Here is a 23,673-nt window from a genome sequence, read left to right on the forward strand (position 1 = left end):
AGCTGTGAAAGGAAGACAAGGTAAAGCAAAGACAGACACTCGAGGCAGAGGGAGGAGTGTTAGGTAAGATAAAATATGGTGCACATGCAGAATGTGTGCAGAACCAGGATAATTTCAGCGCTGGCTTGCCTAGCACAATATGCAGGACTTACCAACAGATGATACTTGCTGTACAATACAGATTTTCAGGTGTTTTGATATCAAGACTTTACCTTCTTAAAAATTCTTGAGGACTCCCAAAGGGCTTTTGTTCATGTAGACTTTATTTATTGACATTTGCCATATTAGAAATTAAAACTGAGAAATTTTGAACACAGTTGTTGATGATAAAATAAGTAAAATAGGGACTAATTATATGTTACCTCAAACTATATTTTATGGGGGAAGAAAAAACACCTTAAAATTTCTAAACACAAAAAAGTGGTAAGGGTCGCATTGTTTTTACATGTTTGCAAAAGTCTTTAATGTCTGGCTTAACAGGAGCCAGCTGGATTCTCATACCTGCCTCTGCAGCACGTCTGTTACAACGCCACCTGTCAAGATGCAGCTGAAAAACTCCACTGCACACTCATGAAAGAAAAAGAGAAACAAAGGCAAATAACATCACAGCATTATTATGAAAATCATTTTGATTTTGTGCCCCTTCGTCTCCCCCAACTCCACCACCCGCCCCCCGCCCCCCCCCGCCCGCTTCCCCCACCGCGAGTGCCCAGGCCATACTCGGAGAACTAGCGCTGAAGTAGGGAGGGGCAAGGCCATGAGGGAGGGCCTTGTGTTAAGTGCACTGGACCTTACCAAGGGACTAAAGGACTTTAAGCTTAGATATATATAGTCAGGTTTCAGTTTTAAATCATCTTTTTTTTTTTTGTAGCTGTGGAGTGCATGTATTTGAGGGACACAAGACCAGAGAGAAGAAAACTAGTTAGAAAGTTATTGCAATTGTTTGGTCAAGAAATGATGAGGGACTCAACTAGAGTAGTGTGTCTAGACATGGAAAGAAAGGAACAGATTTTGAGAAATATTTAGGAATTAGGATTGATTGGACCTGGTGATTGAAAGTTGAAGGACTGGGGGAGATAAAGAAAGCTATCACAATTTTGGCTTGAATAATTAGAGAGAAGATGGTAAAATAAGTGAAACAAGGACTGTATAAAACCAAACCAGTACATTGGGAGAAGGAAATGCATTTAGTTTGGGACATGCCATAGTGGTGGGGCTGGCTATAGGATGGCCCAGGAGAGGCATCTAAAAGTAGGATGAATTGAATCAATCTGAATCTTGTGCAGGGGCACCTTTATCATAAAACTTAAACTTAGGACTCATCATTTGCATGGGCCCCTTTCAAGGAACTAGAGGGATCTTATTCTTAGCTGCACTTTTTTTTTTTTTTTTAATACATAAAGGTTAAAATATCTCTTAACTGCAGTTGGTTACTGTCACTACTCTTTCTCTCCACTTTCTCTATCATGAATCTCTGTGTGTTAGATGACTTGGAGGGGCTGTAGGCATTTTTAGGATTCAGTGAAAGGAAAATTGAAATGAGAATACCTTTAGCTTGAGTTTAGTGGGATATATTCATGTGATTTTTAGCTGCTTCCGTTCAGTTATTGCTGACTTACCCAGAAGAGGAATGAATTCCAGAAATACCCCTACCCCACACTCTGCCAGATGTATCGAAATAGGAACCAATTTTATTACACCCAGAACTAGAAGTTTGAGGGGAGGTGGAGGAAAAACAAGGTTAAAAATTTATGGGGCCAGTAGTAATCTGTAGGAGATTCTCCAAATCATCAGATATACTAAAAAATGTAAGTGGAGGATTTTGTTCTCATCGATGTCTAGTCAAAATGGAAGTTCCCTTCTGTCAGGAATTGTGGTAAATTAAAGAAAGTTATAACTTCTTTGTCACTCCTTCCAGTAGGCTGTGGCATCTATTCCCCTTTCCTTGAATTTGGGGTGATACCGTGATTCGCTTTGACCAAGAGAATGTGGTGAAACGATGCTGCGTAATTTCCGAACTTGAATCTTAGAAGATATAAAACTTCCTGCTTTTGAATGCTTAGAATGTTCCAGCCTAGATTTCAAATGTTATGCGTTTAGGATTCCACTTCAGGAGAAAAGGCTGAATGAAGGAGAACCAAGTCATTTAGCTAACAGCCAGCAGTAGCTGCCAGCCACGTGGTGAGCCATCGTGGACGTTGCAGCCCAGTGGAGCACTCTGATGACTGTGGCCCCAGATAGCACTAAATCTAGCAGATGATCCACCAAGCTAAATTCTGTCAACCCAGAATCATGCAGCAACAAATGGCTATTATTTTAACACATGAGTGCCAGGATAATGTTACTAAGCAATAGATAACCAAAATAATTGTAGTAAATGGATAAAAATGAAAATAAAATGGAGAAAAAGGAGCCAAAAGAGAGTTTCTTCTGGATAGGACAGGTTTGACTATAATTATGGAGCTAAGAGGTAATGAGTAGAGTGAGAATTAAAGATACAGGAGAGAGAGAGGAGGTAATTCAGCAAGTTCTTGAATGAGACATTAATGAATTGGATTAAGTACAGAAACTGAGGCACTAGCTTGTAGGGAAGGCAGGGAATTTCATTCTATGAGAGTCGTAGAAATGAAATCGGCAGGGGCAATGTTACTTAGCTTAGTGAACCATTTACCTTTAAGTAAAATACTTCAAATAAGTTTAGTCTGTGGCCAAGAAAATATTTATTATTTCTTTATTTCATGAATTTCACCAGAATAAAAAAAAAATTTGATTCCCTATTAAAAAATAATGAAAACAGAAAGAAGTGAAGACCACATCCTTAGAATAGTAGAATTACTTTGGTTAAAATTTCTCAAACTCTTAAAATGACTTCTGTGGAACACTTATGGATGTGTTATATATATAGTTCATTCTTTCAAAGCAGTTTGCAAGTTTATTTAACATAGCAAAACCCTCAATACCTGTTAAGAAAAATGCAGAAAGAACTTGAATTGAGAAAGGAAGAAAAGAAAATCTTCATTTTATTCATTCACTCAAAAGCTTTCTTTTTTCTTTTTCTTTTTTCTTGCTTTAAAATTTTGTTGTTAAAGATCGGGCTGAAATTGCTTTGCATTATTTAATTTCGCTTTGAAATATTTAGTTTTTATTCTTAAATAACTATATATTTGACATAAACTTAATTCACTTCTAGAATAAACACATGGAAAATACTAACCTAATTCTTATGAGCTCAGTTTTTCTTAGTGAGGATTTATTGATTCAAAAACACATGAAAGTCTACTATGTGCTCTGTTCTAAAGGCTGAGGAAATAGGACAAGACAAAGTACCTGCCTTCGTGGAGCTTGCATATAAGTAGGGGGAATATAGAAAACAAACATGTAATCAAATATGAATAAGAATTGCAGACAGTGAGTGAGATGGGAAATAGCAATGATAAACATAGCCATCTGATGGAGAGAGCCCGGGGTGGAAAGAGGGGCAGTGATCAGAGAGATTGGATATTAGTTTGGACAGTCTACCTGAGAAAGTGAAACTGTCAATCTGAAATGTCAATGATGAGTCAGAAAAACTGGGGGAAGAGCTTCCAAACAGAAGACATCAAATGCCACCAGCTTCTCTCTGGGTAATGACACAAAATGCTGCTCCTGATACGGGGCTGAGCAGTCCATGTATGCCTACTGGAAATCGTACTTATACATTTTCAGTCTCTAAGGTTTGGGGAATGTAGTACCAAGATCAGTATCATCCAGATGTTTAAATAGGTGATCCACTGGAAAACATGAGCTATTATAAAAAGGAGGAAATTTAAGGATAAAAATTACAAGAAAAATGATATTAAAAGACATAGAGTATATTTTTAAATGCCCCAGAGGAGAATTGCTGGAACCATTAATAAATCCCTCCAGCAAAACATAGACCTACACCAGAGGTTTCATAGGAGAAAAAGAAAGTAACTATAATTGAATAGGAAAATCTAATTTATGCACATGAATGTGATCCTTTAGAACCAATACAAATAATTCACTTTGGAAAAAAAAAGTTTTATAAATTCCTTTGATATTTGTATAAACTAAGCATAAAAAACTCAAGTATGAAATTATTAGGTTTGCTTGTAATGATAGTCTATTTATTGTCTATTTATTGTTTATGGTCTATTTATTGATACTTCCTTGGCTGAACTAGTTCAAATCCAAATTCATTTGTACTGTGATCATCCCTTCCTAATATGTGTATAAAAAGCCCCAAATTGTCTCAGGACCCGCTTGGCTTTTATAACTATTCTAGCCAGTTCAAGACAGGTTTCCCCAACATGAGCACACATATCATATGTAGACAAGAAATGAATGTCATCAAGGAGGGCAGTGAGCCACCTCTCGGTGATCGAAAGGCAGCTGGAGGACTCGAGTGGGCAGAAGGTTTGAGCAAAATTGTGGCTAGGGATCTGGGACATATAGAGAAAGAGAGAGATAGGAACCAGAAAATGGGATGAGGGGTGCATTCTCAGGTGAAATTATTTTATTTCCAATATGTGTCAAACAGATGTATATTTTTTCCTACCCCCACACTGGATTTTCATCCTATAAAATAGATTTATTGCTAAAATCCTTTATTAAATCTGTCTTTGCCTTTGCAGTGGGAAATAAGCAAAAAGTCAAAGTTAAAAGGTCATGCATAAAATATTATATCCACCAAGATAATTATATAAGAGTCTTAAACTCTTCACAAATCAATGATAAAACAGTAAGACTAAATCACAGTTCATTTTATTTTATAGCACTTTGAGACTTTTTTTCATATATTTATGTTTACATTTCACAAACAATGATATTACAAAAAGGCTATAAACTTTTCATAAACTAGGAAAACAAAACAAAGCCATAATACTATATATATATAATATATGTGTATATTACATATACATAATATATATATATATATATCTGTAGAGCGTAAACTATTTTTTTTTAAAGCAAAAACTAAAAGAAAATAAATTCACCCGAAACTAAAATACCTTCAACATAAACTCCGTAGGCTTCCCACAGGAGTTCTGAGCACTCAGATTTTTGAATGTTTTAGCTTCTCTTGTATCCCATATCTGGTTTTTGTGTATCATGATTCACAATTGTTATTATTATAAGGAGAATTTCAAGGAAGATCTTCAAGCAAGGTCTGACGTGGGATACAGTACAAGTCATTACACAAATTATCCACATATATAAAAGTTTTAATAAAACTCAAGTATTTAATCAAAAACTGTGCTTGACCTCTGTTTTCTTTCACTCACTTTTCATCCAAGAAAACCCTTCAGGGATCTGTAATCATTCATTGTCTATAAATTACTACAGGATTTGACTTGCAATTCTGGGGGTGGAGAGACGTCATTTTAAGGAAGTCTTTCAGTTATATTTTCTTTGCTTTAATTAGGGGTAGATAACTTCAAAATAAGGTCCAAACATTGGTTCCTCCAAAGGATGTCAAGAAGAATAATATTAAATGGGGAGGGTAGCTACCATAGAGTAAGAATTAAAATCCCAGTTTTTTAGAAAAAAAGAATCTTTGATAATACATTTGCCTGTGTATATGGAATAAATGAACTGCAAAAAATTTACTGAAGAAGAGTCAATACAATTTGCCAGTTTGACAAAAATGGTTGGAATTTATAGTTGAAAGAGACCTTATAGATCAAGTGGTTCAATCCTCTAATTTTAGAGGAAAGGGAAAAAGGCTCAGAGATGCTAAATGACTTGCCTGAGAGCATTAGCGTACTAATTTGTATAATTATTTTTGTATTCACACAGGCATACACACATATATACACTGTTGCATTTACTTCTGTTTTGAACATAAAGTGCTACTAGCTTATGCAATAAATGAAAACTACAAATTTTCATTTGTTATTTCATGAAAGAAGTGAGAAATAACCCTCTTTCAAAGGAGCGAAAGGTTCTACTTTCTCCCCACTGATAACTTTATTGTATCATTACTGGCCTGGACTGCTGCTCTCTGCAGTCCCTGTTAAGAGCACGCATTGGGGGAGAAGTGAGAGTGGCAGAAAGGAGAGTAGAGGAACTCAACTCACATCAGCGCCGGAGTGTCTTATTATGCCAAAGCTGTTTGCCCTGGCAGTGAAGGCTATACGTCAAGTTAAACTTGGGCTGTTGGAATGTCTAGACTTGAAGGAGATAATGAGAGTGTGGGTGCCAGGTGCCAGCATATGGCTTTCTCCTGAAGACTTAACTAGTGTCCCTCTAACCACAGAGAGTAGAAATGAGCAGTGTGTGTCCTGCTTCAGCTATAAACTATAAACTTTACTAGACAAAGTCATAGTTTCTAATTATCTTAATTTGTATATGCATATGAACGTCAAAATATTTAGGCCTACTGTATAGCAGTATTAATAGCTATTTTACTTCTTTCCATAAAGGTACATATCGATATTATTCTAAGGTAATTTTTAAAGCTCTAAGGTAGTTTTTAAAAAATGTTATTTTAAATGTTTATTATAAACATTATTCTGAAAAATCTTAAGTCTAGCTACATGTATTAATGTTAAATAACTTTAAAAAATAAATGATACATTACATATATGAAAATAACCCCATTTTAAAGCCATGTAAGTGGAAAACTTGAGTTTTTGAGAATAAACTAGACCCTCTACAGGTATTTTTCATAATTTTAAACTAATATTAAATGCACTTTCTTTTCTGACTGTGCCAAATATATACACACTGCTCTTGGTAATTTATGTAGGAAATATTCATTATGAAAAATATAGGTTGGTTCATTTGTCTTCATTTGTCCTATAATGGAAAATTTATTCTAAATTTAAATAAATCTGACTCAAAATTTCTCTTCCAAGGAGACGGCACAACCAAAAAAACTTAACAATGTACAGATATCCAGTGCATGCAACCTTATATTTTCTAATAATAATGGTAGAAAGTAACTTTCAAGTATCATCACAATCCAACTGGACTTATAAATAGCTATCTCTTAAAATTAATGCTCTAAAGGAAGAAAGTCATTTGAGAAAATTGTCCTTGCTAGAACACCTTTGCTAAAATTCCCATAGAAAACAAACCATCCATCCACAAAGGACAGAGGGCACTTGGTCCTCAGTACCGACCTAGAAGCACACACATTTAACTGAACAATGCTCTGAACTCAAAGTAAACTCTAGCAAGTTGAAGAAGAACCCACATTTTTCTTAACTCATTAGTGGTCACTATCATACCCACAGCTGGAAGGATTTCTTCCAAAAAGGACTTGATGAAGGCAGGACCCAGAGCGATTTCCAGCTCCTTGTCCTGCTTTCTGCAGTTGTGGGTGGGTATTTGTAGTAGTTCGGTTAAAACACAAACAGAGAGACTAGCCCACTTTGAGAACCAGATTTAGAGGTTTTTGCACTTGCATTAGTCAAATGCATTTTAAAAAAAAACTAAGTTAACATAAAGCAGAGAACAGAGATTCCATAACTTACAAGTTACAGGGGGAAATTGGTTGACTAAGAGTGCATGTCTTTCCAAACCAGATATGGGAGGTTGAGAGGAGCACAAACATTCTAGAAATTTTACTCCTTTACAGGTTTCGATCCAGCCACTTGAAGTAACTATTCCTAGTCTGGATTGCCACTGCAAAGTTGGCGGGCCACTTGGTGAAAAGTAAGCACCCATGGAAGCCATCCTCAAAATGATCATGGGTCACTTCCACATCTGCACTTTCCAAACGCTTTGCATACATGATCCCGTCGTCTCTTAGGACATCATGCTCACATGTCAGAATATAGGTCTTTGGGAGATGCTTCAGGACTTCCTGGTCTGCGATGAGCGGGGAAGAACGGACATCCAGCAGCTGAGGGATCTCCTGGAGGATCCTGGCATTGCCGGTGGTCTGCACGACAGGCTTGTAGTTCTTTGTAATGGAGGCGGGCAGGAGGGATGTCCAGGTTAGACGGGCCCTGAGGGCAGTGGCCTCTTTCTCATCAAGTGAAGTGTGATTGTTAACTACCATTTCCTGGACAAAGTCTTCGTTGCCTTTAAAGTATGCTACCCATAATTTTATCATGAAGTGACGGGACAGGATTGGGATGTTCGCATTTTGCTGATAGGAGGGTGTGTTAAAATCTAAAGCTTGAAGAACTGGATAAATTAAAGCTTGCACTTTGAGCTTCTTTTTCAGGTTGACATCTTGACTAAACTGGAGAAGAAGAAGCAAACACATTATTTCATATTGCATGGCTCCTTTTATAGAAACCACATCTTAAAAAGCAGCTTAATGCATACTTTGAATCAATCAAAGGGATACAGTTGTAAAACTTCTACTAGCATGGTATTAAGTAATATAGTTTAAAAAATAAATAATTCCCCATTACCACCAGCTACCACCACCCAAACAAGCTGCCAGATATTTATTAAGAAAGATATGATGTCTGCAACTCATAGTTTTGAGTGAACACTTCAAAGGTACATTATCTGTTAGGTCTTTAAACCTTCATTGACACTTCACTTGCATCTATCTTTTGGCACTTAGTATACCTTGATGAATATTATGGATGGATAATGTGTGAACCTTATTTACTTTTTATTCCCTGCAAGGCCTCAAAAGGCAATGGCTTCCTAAGGAGAAAAACTAGTCTGACTCCTCCACAGCAGAGGGGTAGGAAAGCTAAGTGAATCACTGATGGGACTCCAAGTGTTTTAGTAGGACCTCAGGGTATCTCCTCTGATAAGCACTTAGTTTTTATGCTCGATGAGAAAGTCAGAATTTAAATACTGCTGGCAATGTGCCCTGCATTCAATTTAATGAGCATGTGCCCCAGAGCGAAGTCCAAAAGGGAGTGGGAATGGATCTTCTACCTCGACAGATCTCAGTCCACCAGTGCCTCCCCAAAATGTGAATACGCTGTCTCATTTTGTAATTCTAGTATCAAAAATGATATCTTTTTCCTTTAGCATCTAAAAGACAGCTAACTAGCTCAGTGGAGGCAACTAAACAATCTTTGAGGTAACTTTAGCCATACAATTTTGTTTCACTTTAGCCTTTATAACCCATCCCCAGGGAAGATGTAACTGCTCTGTAAAAAGCAAGAGGAAATGATCAATAAAGAGTACTATTAATACGTGCCAAGAATTGTACATATATCATCTTACTAAGTTCTGGCAACAACCCTGCAATCAGATGACATTATTCTCATTTTCTTGAGTATCAGAGAAATTAAGGGGTTTGCCCAAAGCCCTGTAACTTCCAAAGGGGTAGCCTGGATTCTATTTCAGTTCTGTCTGGTTTTAAAGCCTGTAATGCTCTTCCTGCTGCATCAGGATTTTCTTTGTATCTCATCCAGACATGAATAACAAACCTGCCAATGCCAAGTGGAGAACCAAGTTCTGTAATTATAGCAAAGGGGAAGAAACCAAGGTACATCACAGATAAAAAGGCAAATGCTACTTGAGAATACCCAAAGAAATTCAGAGATGTAAAGAAAGAAATGCTATTCTCAAATTATTTGATAGGTTAAACGAAAACCTTTGCAGTCATAAGCTTTTCTGAAAGGAAGGTTTTGTTGAACCATATGCTGGCTAGAGGAATACCAGGTCCTGGGGCTTGCAATCTGAACTACCAGCAGCAGCGGTAGGTGGACAGGACAAACAGGTATGCTCTTCTGGAGCTGACGGGCTTCTTTCACACAATGGGATGGAGGAAGAAAGATTTAAGTTGTTTTAAAGAATTTACACTGGCTAAGGACTAGGAGGGCAGGAAAAAGTGAAGCAGGGGAAGTGCATAGTCCATGAGAAAGAAATATTTCCTACTTCTGGATTATTTGTGGGAAATGGTTTGGAAAGTTCATGCATAAGCAGAATACGGTAGTGTCTGATGGCCGCCTATTTTTTTTTTTTTAGATAGCCTCCTGGAAGTTGATTCAAAGCTCTGACATACTTTCAGGAATGTGAAGTTTTTTTGTTATTTTTGGCCAAAGGCTCTGTTAACTGATTAACCTCTAACCTCCAGCCTGCTGTAATTGAATTTATGATATCTCAGAATTTTTCTCTTGTCAAATCCATAAGAGGAAAAAAAGTACTTATCTTTGAGTTTATACAGCTGCCTCCGATCTTGTTTTCAAAGAATTTAAGCAGATCAAGCTCAGATTAATTTGCATCATTACATTTAAAGTGGCTAAACCATTTTATATTTTCTTTGAAATTAAAAAAAAAAATTGGGAGACCCTTGGAATTGGAATTTAAGCAAAACCACCCCATTTTGGAAGTCCAACATGGAAAAGGAGAAGGGGACACTTAATTTCCATACATTCCCAGAGGAGCAAGGGAATGCTCCAAAATGTTAGGTCTCTTCTCACACTGATTGTACTCAGGGCCTTTACAAGGACTCAGAGATGATACTTTTCTCAGTAACCCCTCTTCCTACTTCAGAAAGATTGCTGGGAGCTCTCCAAGTTCAGTCATCTAAATAACCTGGCCACCTAATGACCAGCCCCCCTGGCTAAGCCTTTGCCACCTGTAGTGAAGAGGGTGTTGGTCTTTTGGACCTTATCGCACACCCTCTTATTGCCAGCACCCCAGAGCAGTCTGTTACCTGTTGGCACAGGACAGCAGCCAAATTCCCACCAGCACTGTCGCCAGAAATGCCAATTCTGTCTGGGTCAACTGAATACTTCTGTAAGACTTCTGGCTGCAGGAAATACTTTGTGGCACGTACAACGTCGTGAATTTGCTCAGGAAAATGAACCTTTGGAACTAGCCTGTAACTGTGAAGAGAAAAGTTGTATTCTTTTAAGGACTTCACCAAGTCTTTACTGGCCATTTAAAGTTGATGGAGAAACGGGTTCTTTTGATGCCAGAAATAAACAGGTAAGGAATTAAAATAAATGTAAAAATAGATCATTTTCTTGCAAATCAAATGCTTAGCAAAACTTCAAAGTAGAAGACAATGTCAATTATGAAGAAATGGATTGAACCACAATAGATTTGGAATATTATTTCTGGAAGTCAGTGTTCTATTTGCAACATCTCTGGGTTAGAAGGTGACTTGGAACTTCATTGGTCTCGTGTTTAATAAGTTGATATGGCATTTGCATGATTTATTTGATAAATGTAGTAAAACTACTCTGAAGAGGTCAGGGCCAGGGCCAGCCTGACACTAAATCCATTCACTTCCTGAAAGTCTAGGACTAAAATGCTAGTTGTCAATCAGTAAAAAAAAAAAAAAAAAAAAAAAAAGAAGCCAGGTATCCCAGATGGCCCAGGGAAGGCCCTCAGGGACACTTCTGGAGCTTCTCCTACCGCCCCACTTTGCAAGATTGAGTCCCCTTTGGAATCCTACTCTGTACATTGAGTAGGATGCATATTCCCTTAAGAGTCCCAAAGAACCCTGGTTTTGTCAAATGTTCCATTCCTAATAGCATTTTACAAATCTGTATTGCATTGTCAGTCTCAGCTCAGAGAGCCCTTTCAGTTTCCACCCTCCTTCCTTGCTTATTAATCCTCATTTATCCTTTAAGCCTTACATGAGGGTTTGGCCTCCTCTAGGTGGCCTTCTTGACTATAACTTCGCTTCCTTCTAGGCTCAACTAGCCACCATTCCTTGTGTGCTGGGTTATGTTACTATTTTTATTATCTTGTCTTAAAATGATTTATATATTTCCTCTAAAAAGCATGTTCTCTGTTAGCAGGGGCATGCTTTATTCATCATGGTGTTTCCAGTATCTATCAAAGTGCTAGGCACATAATCACTCATCCCGCAAAATTTTGTGGATATTAATATACCTTCATTTTGCAAATGAAGAAACTGAGGTGCAGAAATTTTACTGATTTGTGAAATAGGTCTAACACAGATCAAACTAAGGTAGGATAGAAACTAATTACTTAACTAAAATCTAGTAATCATTAAGAACGCAGGTCTATTCGTTTCCATTTTATAATTAGCACATTTAGTCTCAGACACTAATTTTTTCTAAACTACTCTATATAAGGCCATTTATTTCCCCCATCTAAAATCCAGCTAGTTAATTAAGTATCTTGGCATTCAGTGCAAGTACAATCAAATGGACAAATATTTGTGAAATGCTTTGCTAAGCAGTAAATGTAGATTTGGTCATTCAGAAATTACTACATTAAAAAACTCTAAATGTAGTAAAAAATTTAGTAGTTGCTTTATAATAGATAAAATAAGTTTTATAATTCCTTTCTTATTTTTTCCATCTGTGATGATCAATTAAACATCCAAAATGTTTTTTCTCCTGTTGATTTTCACTATGTCTTGAAGCTGCTGCTATAGTATTCCACTCTTAATAATGGGTGAAAGGAGTAGCATTACAACCTTTTGTCCACTATCTCACATGATTTGATTTACTCCTAATTTGGGACGAGGTCTCAATCTTTTACTTTCTATATTACTAAACTGAACCCTTAATTCTTCCGATCAAATAAAAAGAATGCAATTTATGACTCAAGTTGTGAAAAATTAAGCTATTTTGTCTCAGGAAGATTCTATATATTGTGATAAACTGTTTTCCTGGTGATGCAGGAGGTCAGAACAGTGTCTACTACTACACACACATGAATTAAATTTTCAGATGTTGTTTCACAAAAGGTCTTACTGACTTTGAATAAAAAGGAATTGGTAATCTAAAAAAAATGCTACTACCTCAAATTTTATCAGTCAATTGATAACTAGCTCAGATAACAGAGTAAACAAACTTAAAAACCAACAAGTTATGCTGTGAGTCTTCCTGGCGCCCTTAAAGATCTAGCTCCTCACCTTTCCCCTTACTTTTTATCAAAATGGAAACATTCTCTAATTGTATTCAGTGAAAAGGGACACTATTTTCACAGGCCAGAGAGTAAAGCGAAACTAGATATTTCTGAGGTCCCTAGTGTAAGGTGAGCATTGAAATTGACCTGAGCATTATAACAAAAGTCATGTAATATCTTCATAGACACAGAAAACTGAGAATCAAGAGGAAATTTGTGAGTGGTAGAGCCAAAGAGCATGCATAAATATTTTCATCTGCTGCTTTTGTTCAAAGCTATGTCCCTGCAAAGTACTGAAGAGAATTCTGCCTTTTTTCTTTTAATTTTAAAATTGTAAAAGCACCTGATGAATTCATGGCACATATAGTCTCCATTTCCCCAACTCACTGCAAAGATAATGATTCTGCGATGCCAGCTTTTGCTTATATATTACTGTGCATGCCTCCCACTAGAAGAATAAAATTTAGTGTAAACTCAGGAATGAGATTTAGTCAATTTAATAAATACATAGACTCTATAAAAATTATCTTACTCCTGCTAGGTGAGGAACCTCGCCAAGTGCTCTACAGTGGTGTTTCACTCAAATCTCAGAGCAAACCTGTGCGTTTAAGAATAAAAACATGAGGCTCAAGGAGGATGTGTACCTTGTGTACAACAGCTAGTAAGTGGCAAAGATTTGATCTGAATCCACAACTGACTGCTAAACCCATGTGCGCCTTGCCTTTTCAAAATAGTCTCATTCTTCAAAACTCGCAGCCTTTTAAATGTGTGCATGTATGTTCTAATCAGCTCACCAAAGCAGTGAATTCTCAAAACTGTAGATTTCTGGCATCCCAGAATATCTCTCATGATTTCAATGGTTTTGCAATATTCTCAAAACAAACCACCTAGCACTGTGCCTGGGCACATGGTACATCTGGTGGATGAAAAAGGAATGCTGTAATAAATCACAAATTCCTAACTGAGCAGGTCATGGTTGGTAGTCACCCACCAGGCCTATAACTTCTTTAGTAAAAGGTTTTTAAACAAGTCCCGTCCATTGTTCTTGTGCTTCTAGGTTAACACACATTTGAAATGCCAGAAGTAAGAGCCCTCAAAGGTGTGTAACATCTCTCAAGAGAGCACATAATCTTGTTAACTCCCCTATAGTCCCATTCCATGCCCTGCCCTTGCTTTCTCCCACCTATGTGTAATCTTAAATTCCCTCCTTAATTCCAAATGCATAAAGGAAACTCCAAACTGTCCCTCTCTGGAGCACCTGCGATCTTGCTTCCTGGCAATTGTCATCAGTTATGGCTCAAATAAACTCTTATAAAGATTCTCTATGGATTTGGATATTTCTTATATCAGTAATTTTTAATAACATACTTTTCTTTCTTCCAAACAAAATTTCAAAAGATTTGTTTCACACCTTTCGCATATAAAATATATGTCATATAACACCATCTGCAGTCAGAAAAGCAATAAACCATATGCTTTAAAAACATAAAAAAAAAATTGTTCTTAAGCTGCCTAGTCTTCAGGCACACCTCCAAGGACTCCACTTCCTGTATTCTATACACTGCCCAGAGTTTTTCGACTCTGGACACACTGTAGAATAATCCTCGGAACTTTAAAACAAAACAAAACAAAACCTGATGTTTGAGCCCCTCTACAAACATTCCAGTTCATCTGATCTGGAGAGTGGCCCAGCATATCTATATTTGAAACAAAAATTGCTCCAAGTAATTCCAATGTGCCTCCAAGGTTCAGAAATATCACCGAATCTAGCCACATTGTCACTTCTCTGAACACGTCTTGTTCCCATGCTCAGTGCATTGGTCCCTCTCTCCATACCCTATGTCCTTTCCCCAGCAACTCCTCATCAAACATTCCCATCCTTTATGTTTCATTTCAAATGCCACTTCTTTCATGAAGGCTGAGAGCCCAGCCAAAAGTAACTCTCCTTGCTTGGAAAACTCAAAGTCTTTCTGACACCTCGACTTCCTCTAGAAGTAAAGGAAAGTCATAATTCTGCACTAAAGATTTTGATGAATATCTATCTGAAATAAGCAGTACCACTTCTATGACCTATTACTTTATTACCCACTTTATTGACAGTGACCAGGGAGGTGGAGCACTTCAGAGAGAATGACAAATTGTTCCTTAAGACAAAGGCAGATGCTGTATGCAGCCTGGAATTAAGGGGAAATGTTGAGTTGTTCCAAGCCTGTGGAAGTTGAAGCCCTGAATGTTACTAGTGCCCCCCAAAATCTATTGTAATGGATTTTCTCCCTCAGAATAACCTAACCTGAAAACACTGTGTACAAGCTTCTGCTGTGAGCAAGGACACTGAGTTCTCTTCACATAGTGCCAGCTAGCCGAAAAGTACATGTGATTTTCTGGAATGAAATTATACTCCTATTAGATTCAGCAGGAGTGAGATAAAATCTCGTGGAATTTTTTTTTTTTTCGTTTTCACCATCTTCCAAGAGGAGTTCAATAGATTCATCTTAAGAATATAAAAAAACGTTAATATTCTGCTCAGTCATAGAAAATCACATTTTCAGTAGAGGTTATCTGAAACAAATCAATAATTACATCCATTTTGTGGTCTCTGTGGGAGATATGTCCAGAGGAAGAATCTATTTATTACTCTAACAGGTAGATGATTTCTTTCCATTAAAAGAACATATAAGTGGAAGGATTATGAATAGATAGTTGTTTCTCTTTATGTTCTTAGAATGTGATTTGTGCATAAATTGAGGAAGAGTCTTCCTTTCTGATTCTACTCTCAAAATTCGTCCCTTGAGATAGTTTTGACTACCAGCCCTTCAGCAAGGGAGAGCTGAGATTAGCAAAGGCTTGGTTAATTAGGTGAGAATAACACTTAAAAGAAATAACAGATGTCAGGATGCTTCACCAAAATCCAGAAATGACTGAGCCTAGAATTGTGATCCATTCCAAGGATGTGATTCTCTGATGCTCTGTTTACCAGGCAAGACTTCCTGAGTTATATCTCCTTACACAGCAGGGAGCTCCCCAGACTCTGTGTTTATCTAACCGCCTCCTCCCATTCTCATGCAAACCTTGCCTTCAACCTCAAGGGTAAATAGAAAGCCAGAGCATTCCCCCTCGGTGGCTACAGAGAAACCCAAGTAGGCTTGTTGCCCTGTTTTTCTGGCCTCCTTTCTCAGGGTCTTATCAGAAGCTAAACATAACTCTGCAGGGTTCAGGCCAGGGTGGAATTAGACTTCGCCACCTCCCTGTAGTTTGCGGTTATAGGTTTTTTGTAGCTCCAGCACAGAGTTTTTGTAAAGCTCCAGGCACCCTCCAGCCCCCCCACCCCACCCCCCCGCCCTCGCCCCAGAATTTTCTAAAAGACCTAAACCACAAAGAGAGAAACCAGTGGATTTTTATTAGTAGTAACTGGAGCCAAGAAGACATTAGTTAAATATATCAAAAAAGAAGATAATCATTAAGTTAATGAAAGTGAAGAAAATAAAACAGTCTACATTTCAAAATAAGCCACATTATCCTTCTGTAGTATTGAATTATTTGTGATGCTGGTGTTTGGGTTTGCTAAAGTTGGCCTGGACTGAGTAAAAGGAAAGTTTTGAGCAAATCTTCCCTTTTTTGGTGGGGAACCCTTGGAAATTTGGTCTTCCCACCTTCTAGGACTGCCCAGGTGGGGGTGATGAATGAAGATTTCTCCGCTCAGGACTCAAGCAGGAAAAGGAGCAGAGAGAAAGTCACAGCTTGGTACTGTCATTCTATTTTTTTTCAGAGTCTTATTTTGACAACTATTTATCAAGATGTGTGTCCTATTGTGCCCTCTCAAAGCACTGTGATTTTGTCAGCTTGTGTTAGAAAAAGCTCCAAAATCAGACCAGTGAAAAACCAAGCAGTAACTTAGAGAGGAGAACTCAGGTTTATTACACGCAGTCCCAAAGGAGCTAGTGCTCTGAAGATCTAGGCCCAAGCTCAGTTGCAACATTCCTTATATAAAAGATTTTTACGCAAGCTGATTGGTCAGTTTGAATTCCGACCGTTATAAAAAGCGGGAGTTGCTATGGTTGCAAGTAGTAACATTGATGGAAGAGCGGGAGTTGCTATGGGTTACCAATGGTTACAAACTGTTACAGGAAGCAGGCGCTGCTAAGGTACAAAGTGCTACAAGAGGTGGGAGCTTCTAGGGGTACAAACAGTTACATTCATTACTTAGAAGGGTCAAGCGAAGTGCAAGTGAGCTCTGCAAGTGAGCTCTTTCATGGAGCAAGTATATTTACAGAAGCAAACAGAGAATTGGTTAGCATGTTGAATTATATTTTTCTTCATTTTCCTCTTCACTTGTACTCATCTAATTTTATGGATGAGAACAACAGAGGCATAGGCAACGCACTGCTTATAACTTTCTTAGCAGTGAACCAAGGCGAGTGCTACAGCTTTTCTGTCTACGTTAGCGACATTCTCCTTTACAGCTCTATATTTTAAGTTCTCTTTGCATACTGCCACCTGACATTTGATGGAATGGGAATGAATGTCCATCCACATAAAATGGAGAGTTTATGAGTATAGTAAAGATTTAATTAAAAGTAAAATACAACTTGAAACAGTTTTCCACACCTAAGAAAGCAATATGAATGCTTTCTAGAACTTAATAGAATTTATCAAATTAAATAGAATTTGTTAAATAGAATTTGATAATTTCCAACATGCCTACTTTGTTATCTTGCTTTTCATCTTTAAAAAAAAGAAATTAAATCTTTTCCCTACGTTTTATGGTTCTAGTATTGTGTCTTATTATATAAACTAAAGGTAAAAAGGTCTGCTGTTATAGCTAAACTGCACTGAACTTTATGAAAATAAATTCATGAATATAAAATAGGACTTTCCTAGATTATGTAAGTGAGGATACATCCATGTATCTTAGGTATTACAGGATAAACTTTTCCATTTATTTAACAAATACTTATTGTGCAATCAATATGTAAAATAGCATAATGTAGAAGCTACCAAGTAGAAGGCATGGCCTATTTTTTTTTTTTTTTCGCCTTAAGGCCTGTACCTATAACTTAGTTGTTGATCTGTCCCCAGAACCTTGAGCCAGTACCAGTAACATGAACCAAGGAGTTCCAACTCCTGTTGCTTGCTCCATGTGAGGTGATTTCATCATCAGAGCTGTCGCCAACCCTTGCCTACCTATTTCCTCAGATTATAACCTTTCCCAAGGCCATGCCCCTTAAGCAGAGCTATGGCACTGCTACCCAACTGCTGTGGGACTTGAGGATAAGGAGCCACTGTCTCCGGCTAGCCTCCCTGCTAAGAGAAGGCGAAATTCTAGACCATGGGTCCAGCACTTCCCCGAGGACTCTCTGGATCATCCACCCTTACTTCTGACTTTCCTTAGTTATCATCAGAAGTGTCAATCCTTCCATCTGTCTTCTCTCATGTTTTATTCCCTTAATGATCTCTGCCCCCTCCCCTTCCTTCCAGGCCATCTCATTACACCACCTTAGACCTCCATGACCAACTCACTTTGTGTAATCAGATTTTTCTTATCCTTAGGAGCTCGACTCAAATATCACTTTCTTTAACACACCTTTTCTGACCCTCCAATCTAGGGAAGATCTTACCTATTAGATGTCTCCATTACTACTTGCCTTTCTACTTCACATAACATGACTTGTTCGAGGCTTATTTTCTCGTCTAGATTGTAAACTCCACGAGGGTAGAAATTATGTCTGACCAGAAGTTAACATAGTAACTGGCACATAATAGCAATTCAACAGATATTTACTGAATAAAAGGAAGAGGAAAGAGATGAGCGGTGAGAAGAAACAGGTTCCCAAGTTAGAACTCTGAACATACTTTTCAAGGGAAACATGATCATATGATGTTGGTTATGTCTCAACTAGAGCACAGGTTATATAGATCTTGATGGGCTGGCTGGCCTGTATCCTAAGTATCTTAGCTCATTATTCCAGCAAAGAAAAGTGCTGTGAGTTCCAAACACATGTTGATAAATAAATTTGTAAGTTGGACCTTTCACCTATGAGCTTAGAGCACTAATAGTCCAGACTCGCCCTGAAGGGTGAGGCCTACGTGAAGATTACTTGCGGTGCGGTGCCAAGTAAAGCAAACCCAACTTCCTTCCCTTCCTTGGGCTTCTGAGGGGCTGCAGCTACACGGGAAACCACTTCAGATACTTCTGGGTATCTGAAGCCCTTTTATCTCAATTGTTCAAACTGATTCTTGTGACACCTCTCTAAAATCATTAACCAAACTCAAAGTACATTTACCTAGCATACATGTCCTAAGCCTTGTACTGGGTGATAGGGAACCAGGGAAAGAAAACATGATTTGTGTTGCCACTAGCTCACATTCTAGATACACACGAAGGATTCCTACCCCATTTTGCACATGCGGTTCAATGACTTGCCTGAGGTCACACAGTCATGAGCAAGGGTCCCTGCCTCCCAGTTGATAAACTGCTAAATGCTATGTTGTATGGATTAGACAAAATGGAAAGTTAAGATTAAAGCAGTTCTTTCTGTTTTAATTCTTTTTAAAAATCTTAAAAACATCTCATTCGTCCTTGAGTGTTTTATGATAAACCAAAGAATACCTGTTTTATGCGAGACAGATGCTGAAGGATGAAGATCATGTAGGAAGAGCTTAGGCATGTTTCAAATTGCTTACATTGAAGCCCTGGAGGGTGAGGCCTGTGTGGAGAACACCCATCATGCCAAATAAAGCAAGCCCAACTCCCATTCTTTCTTTGGGCCTTTAAGGAGCTGCAGCTACACAGGAAACCACTAAAAGGGCCCTGAGGATGGTTCCCTAAGCCGTGGGGCCTTGATCCATAATGGGGCTCAGCTGCTTACACAGCCTGTTTTCCTCTGACCAGTTGCCCAGGTCAAATGACAGAATCATTTCTTCAATATTATTGCATTACAGAACTTCCCTAAGGGCTGCTGAGTGATCTGGGAGGCCTTGCTGAGAGGGCTGGGAGCTGCCCGAAGCTGTCTGCAGCCAAGTCCACTGAGGAAGCAGCCACAACAAACTCTGTGTGACTCAAAGGCTTCTGTTCACAGGGTCATAGCTGCCCAAATGACTCAGGACACCAGCCCTTCCAAGGGACTATAGAAGAAAGGCTTCTCATAGGTCTCAGATCTGGGTTGAGGGCAAGGAAGAATTGAGCCATGAATGAGAGAGCAGCTAGCAGAGAGAGGCAGAAGGAAGGGGAGAGCTGGAAAGCTCAGGGCATGGAAAGTGGTTAATATTGCTATGACCTTGTCACCCAGCATTATCAGCTTCCTTCAACACTGGCTTGATACTGGGTCAAAAAAGTATGGGGGCCTTGGGAATGATTTGGCCTGCTTCGGTTCCCACTTCATCTATGGGACCAGCTAGCTATGTGGCCTCGTGTAGGTTACTTAAGTTCTTGGGCCTCAATTTCCTCATCTATGAGGAAAATATTAAAATATGTATCTTGAATGATTTAGATGAAAATTAAACAAGACTTTTTATTCATTCATTTCACAAATACTTATCAAATGCCCACTATTTGCTAGAAATGTTTCCAGGCACCATGATCGGCAATCAACGAAAGAGAAAAAAATCCCCAAAATCTCTGTCTTCATGAAACTTACGTTGTCTATTTCAACTCAGTACAATAAATACATAATAATTTAACGATATGGTCTGTCAGACGTTGATGACAGTTTGGAGAAAAATAAAGCAGATAAAAAGTGGCTGCAATTTTAAATAGTGGCGTCAAGGAAAGCCTTGCCAGAAGGATGATATTTGAACAAAGATATGAAGGAGAGACAATGTATGCAATAGCACTTGCTCAATGCCTGTCACAAAATAGGTATCATATTTTTTGTATTATTACTATCACCACAATTGTTATAAGTATTAATGACATTCTTCCTAGTTTCCCAGAAAGATGGCTTAAATATAGAACTGGTAGAAACAACTCAAAACATCCATATTAATACTATTAACAATAAGAATAATAAATAACTATGTTGACTAAGATTTTTTTTTAACCCATTACTATTTACAAGGTATGAGTTATAAAATCTGACTCCAGGAGAATAAGTTTCCCAACTCATGGTAATAGGAGAGAGTCTCTTAAAATGCTGATTGGTTCTAAGATCTTTTTTTTTTTTTTTCTATAAAAGCAGTAATCAGACATATATGCTATAGATAACTGACTGTATATTTCTCTCAATTTCAGTTAATTCCTTTTCCAGAACTTTCCAAAACTAAAATAAAAAGAAAAGCTAGTTGAAGAAATTCTAAGTTATAGCAGAAATCATTTTGTGTAACCTTGGGAAAATCACCTCACCTCTCTGGACTTTTATTTTATATTTTATTTTATGACTTGTAAAATAAGGTAACTAGATGGTTATCTAGGACTCATTGTTAAAAATTTTTTCTATGACAATTATTACTTACTCAACAGAGACAATGACAGCATTCAATTCCTCAGCCATTTCCATACATAATTCATTATAAAATTCGATTTCTAAAAGAAACAAAGGAGCGATGACTATTAAATAAGTTATTTAATACTGTCCATTCTTAAATTCTGCTAATTGTGGATTGCTTTTATACTTGAGCATAAGTTATTAATAATAAAAATAATAAAAAGCAAATGTCTCAATAGAGTTACATGTGCAAATGCAGAATTTAAATCTGGCTTCTGATAAAATGGAATTACTACAAAATGACAGATAATCCATATTAGATTACCATTTAACTTAACACTTATTTCATAATGGACTTCATGAAATATACCAAATTAATTCTGATTTTGTAGCTCTTCACATGTATGCCTTTTCAAAGACCACAGCAAATAAGCAGTTTCCTCCTTAGAACCATAACAATTTTCTCTTTTAACACCCTTATTTGCTATAGTTCAGGAAAGGCACCAATTTGAAGAATATGGTATTTTGTTTAAACCAACACATAACAAACTTTAAAGAAGTCTCAGCATTTCTTAGAAAGAGGATCCATGAACAGGACAAACAAACAGACATGGACAATAGACTAGTGGTTACCAGAAGATAGGGAGTGGGGGAGGGGGAGAGGGAAAGTAGACAGACTAAAGGGGGTCAGATATGTGGTGACAGAAAGAAATCTAACTATGAGAGGTGAACGCACAGTATAAATATACATGTCTTACTCTTAAAGTATACAGCTGAAATTTACTGGATTTCATTAACCGATGTCACCATAAATAAAAAAAATAAATAAAAAGAAGAAAAGAAAGAGGATCCAAAGGTTTGCAGTGACAGAAGCAATTTTAATATGTAAAAAATTAATCCTTTAGCTTTTCTTTCAGTAAATTAAGAGCGGACTGTGTCAACAGAAAGCTAAATATTACCTTATTCATCAGCTTTCCAAAGCAGTCTTAGAACCAGAAGTTTAATAACTACATAACCATCTACATACTTCTCTCAGCCTGAGATCTTCCTCTGGCAAGAGTGATGAGTCAAAATTATGTGGAAAAGGCCAGGTAGAATCATATTTATACCATTCCCCAAACTTATACTTCCTGGCCTCCAGGGTAATGTCTTATCTGGCAAGTGTCCAATGGTACCAATTCATTCTTTTCTAGGGCAGATACTCTATCTTATCCATTTTTATACTCCTATCACCTAGCACAGAGTGGGGCAGCCAAAGGTCCAGGTTTGAACACAACCGTTTGAGTTTTTGTGCTGGGTACCCCAGGAAACCTCTCAGTTCTATGCAAACCTGCTTTGTCAGTAAATATCTGTTGAACACATGAACAAGTCAGTGAATAAAAGAATAAATGATGAATATGGAGTTAAATGAAATGAGATTACCAGAAAAAGCAATTCTTTTCGGCTTTAGCCTCATTAAAAAAATAATATGTTATTAAAAAAAAAAATAGAAAAAGTTGTTATTGCCTTTTCACTTAGAGAATAACAAAGCACTGGGCTAAAGATTAGAATGTAGCTCCATGATAATTGCAGGCAGAGATAAGGCCCTTATTTCCTTGGTATGCTTTCTGCAGGGCTGCTGTACTTGGCTGCTTGCCATTCTGAACCTGTTTTGCTGATGAAACTAATCCAGCACTAAAGATAATATTCTTGAACTTTGTAGGATTGTTTCTTTTTAATGGTGGCATACTTTTATATTTTCATCTTTGGATACATAGGCAGATAAAATGTTAATGAGTTAACATGTATATTCAGAAATACTTGTTCTATCTCATAGAAAGATATCTTCAAGACACAAGTTGGCAAAAGAGCTACAGACAATTATCTTGTCTTCTGGCTAATGAAACTCCACCTTGTTTTAGTGCAGAAAGCTATTGTTTGCATTTCACAATAAGTTAGTCCACGATTTAGGTAACAGGAAATATTTTCGAAACAGTCTGCCTTAATAAATAAACAACTAGGCAAAAACCTTTATGTAGGGTATGAACATATAATTAAGCATTCAAATCAGGACAGTTTTGAGTATGAAATGGGGACACTACTAATAATTTCCCTGAAACAATAAGGGAAACTGGGACTGTCCAGAGTAACCAACTCAAAGTCCCCCTTTCCTTACCCAAGAAAGTCAAACTCAATCACACACACATCCCTCCCGGGGCCAACCGTAACCCCAAACAACCTGAAGGTGACCAGGACATACTTGCGCTTGCCAAGGCCCAGCCTCCTCCATGCACAAAAACAACACTGCGTTTCAGTGGCTCTTCTGGCTTTGGAGGGCCTTCAAACACTCTGACTTCCACACCATCAAAGTCAGTGTCAGTCACCTTCACCCGAGCAGACCATGCGCTTTTCTTTCCCAAAGAGACGAAGATAAAATTCATTGCGAGTAGAGGATGGCTCAGGCCCAGGTAGTGTATCAGGTCACTCTGCAGGGTGAGAGAGGGAATAA

At 37.7% G+C, this 23,673-nt stretch overlaps 1 protein-coding gene across 2 annotated transcripts in view; it reads right to left on the bottom strand.

Moving 5' to 3' along the window:
* Positions 1-855: 855 nt before the first annotated feature.
* The window catches only part of NCEH1 (neutral cholesterol ester hydrolase 1), a 36,622-nt gene continuing 13,804 nt past the window's right edge, over positions 856-23,673 (bottom strand). Inside the window, exons 2-5 of one of the 2 annotated variants that reach the window (XM_036219258.1) lie at positions 23,425-23,650; positions 21,214-21,283; positions 10,589-10,760; positions 856-8,197 (exon numbers count right to left, since the gene is read on the bottom strand). In XM_036219258.1, coding sequence (XP_036075151.1) covers positions 7,580-8,197; positions 10,589-10,760; positions 21,214-21,283; positions 23,425-23,650 — 1,086 coding nt within the window. In that variant the 3' untranslated portion in view covers positions 856-7,579. The remainder of the gene's footprint in view (positions 8,198-10,588; positions 10,761-21,213; positions 21,284-23,424; positions 23,651-23,673) is intronic. The other variant, XM_016156014.2, reaches the window with a different exon arrangement.

Source organism: Rousettus aegyptiacus, unplaced genomic scaffold (genome assembly GCF_014176215.1).
Source record: "Rousettus aegyptiacus isolate mRouAeg1 unplaced genomic scaffold, mRouAeg1.p scaffold_m13_p_4, whole genome shotgun sequence".
NCBI lineage: Eukaryota > Metazoa > Chordata > Mammalia > Chiroptera > Pteropodidae > Rousettus > Rousettus aegyptiacus.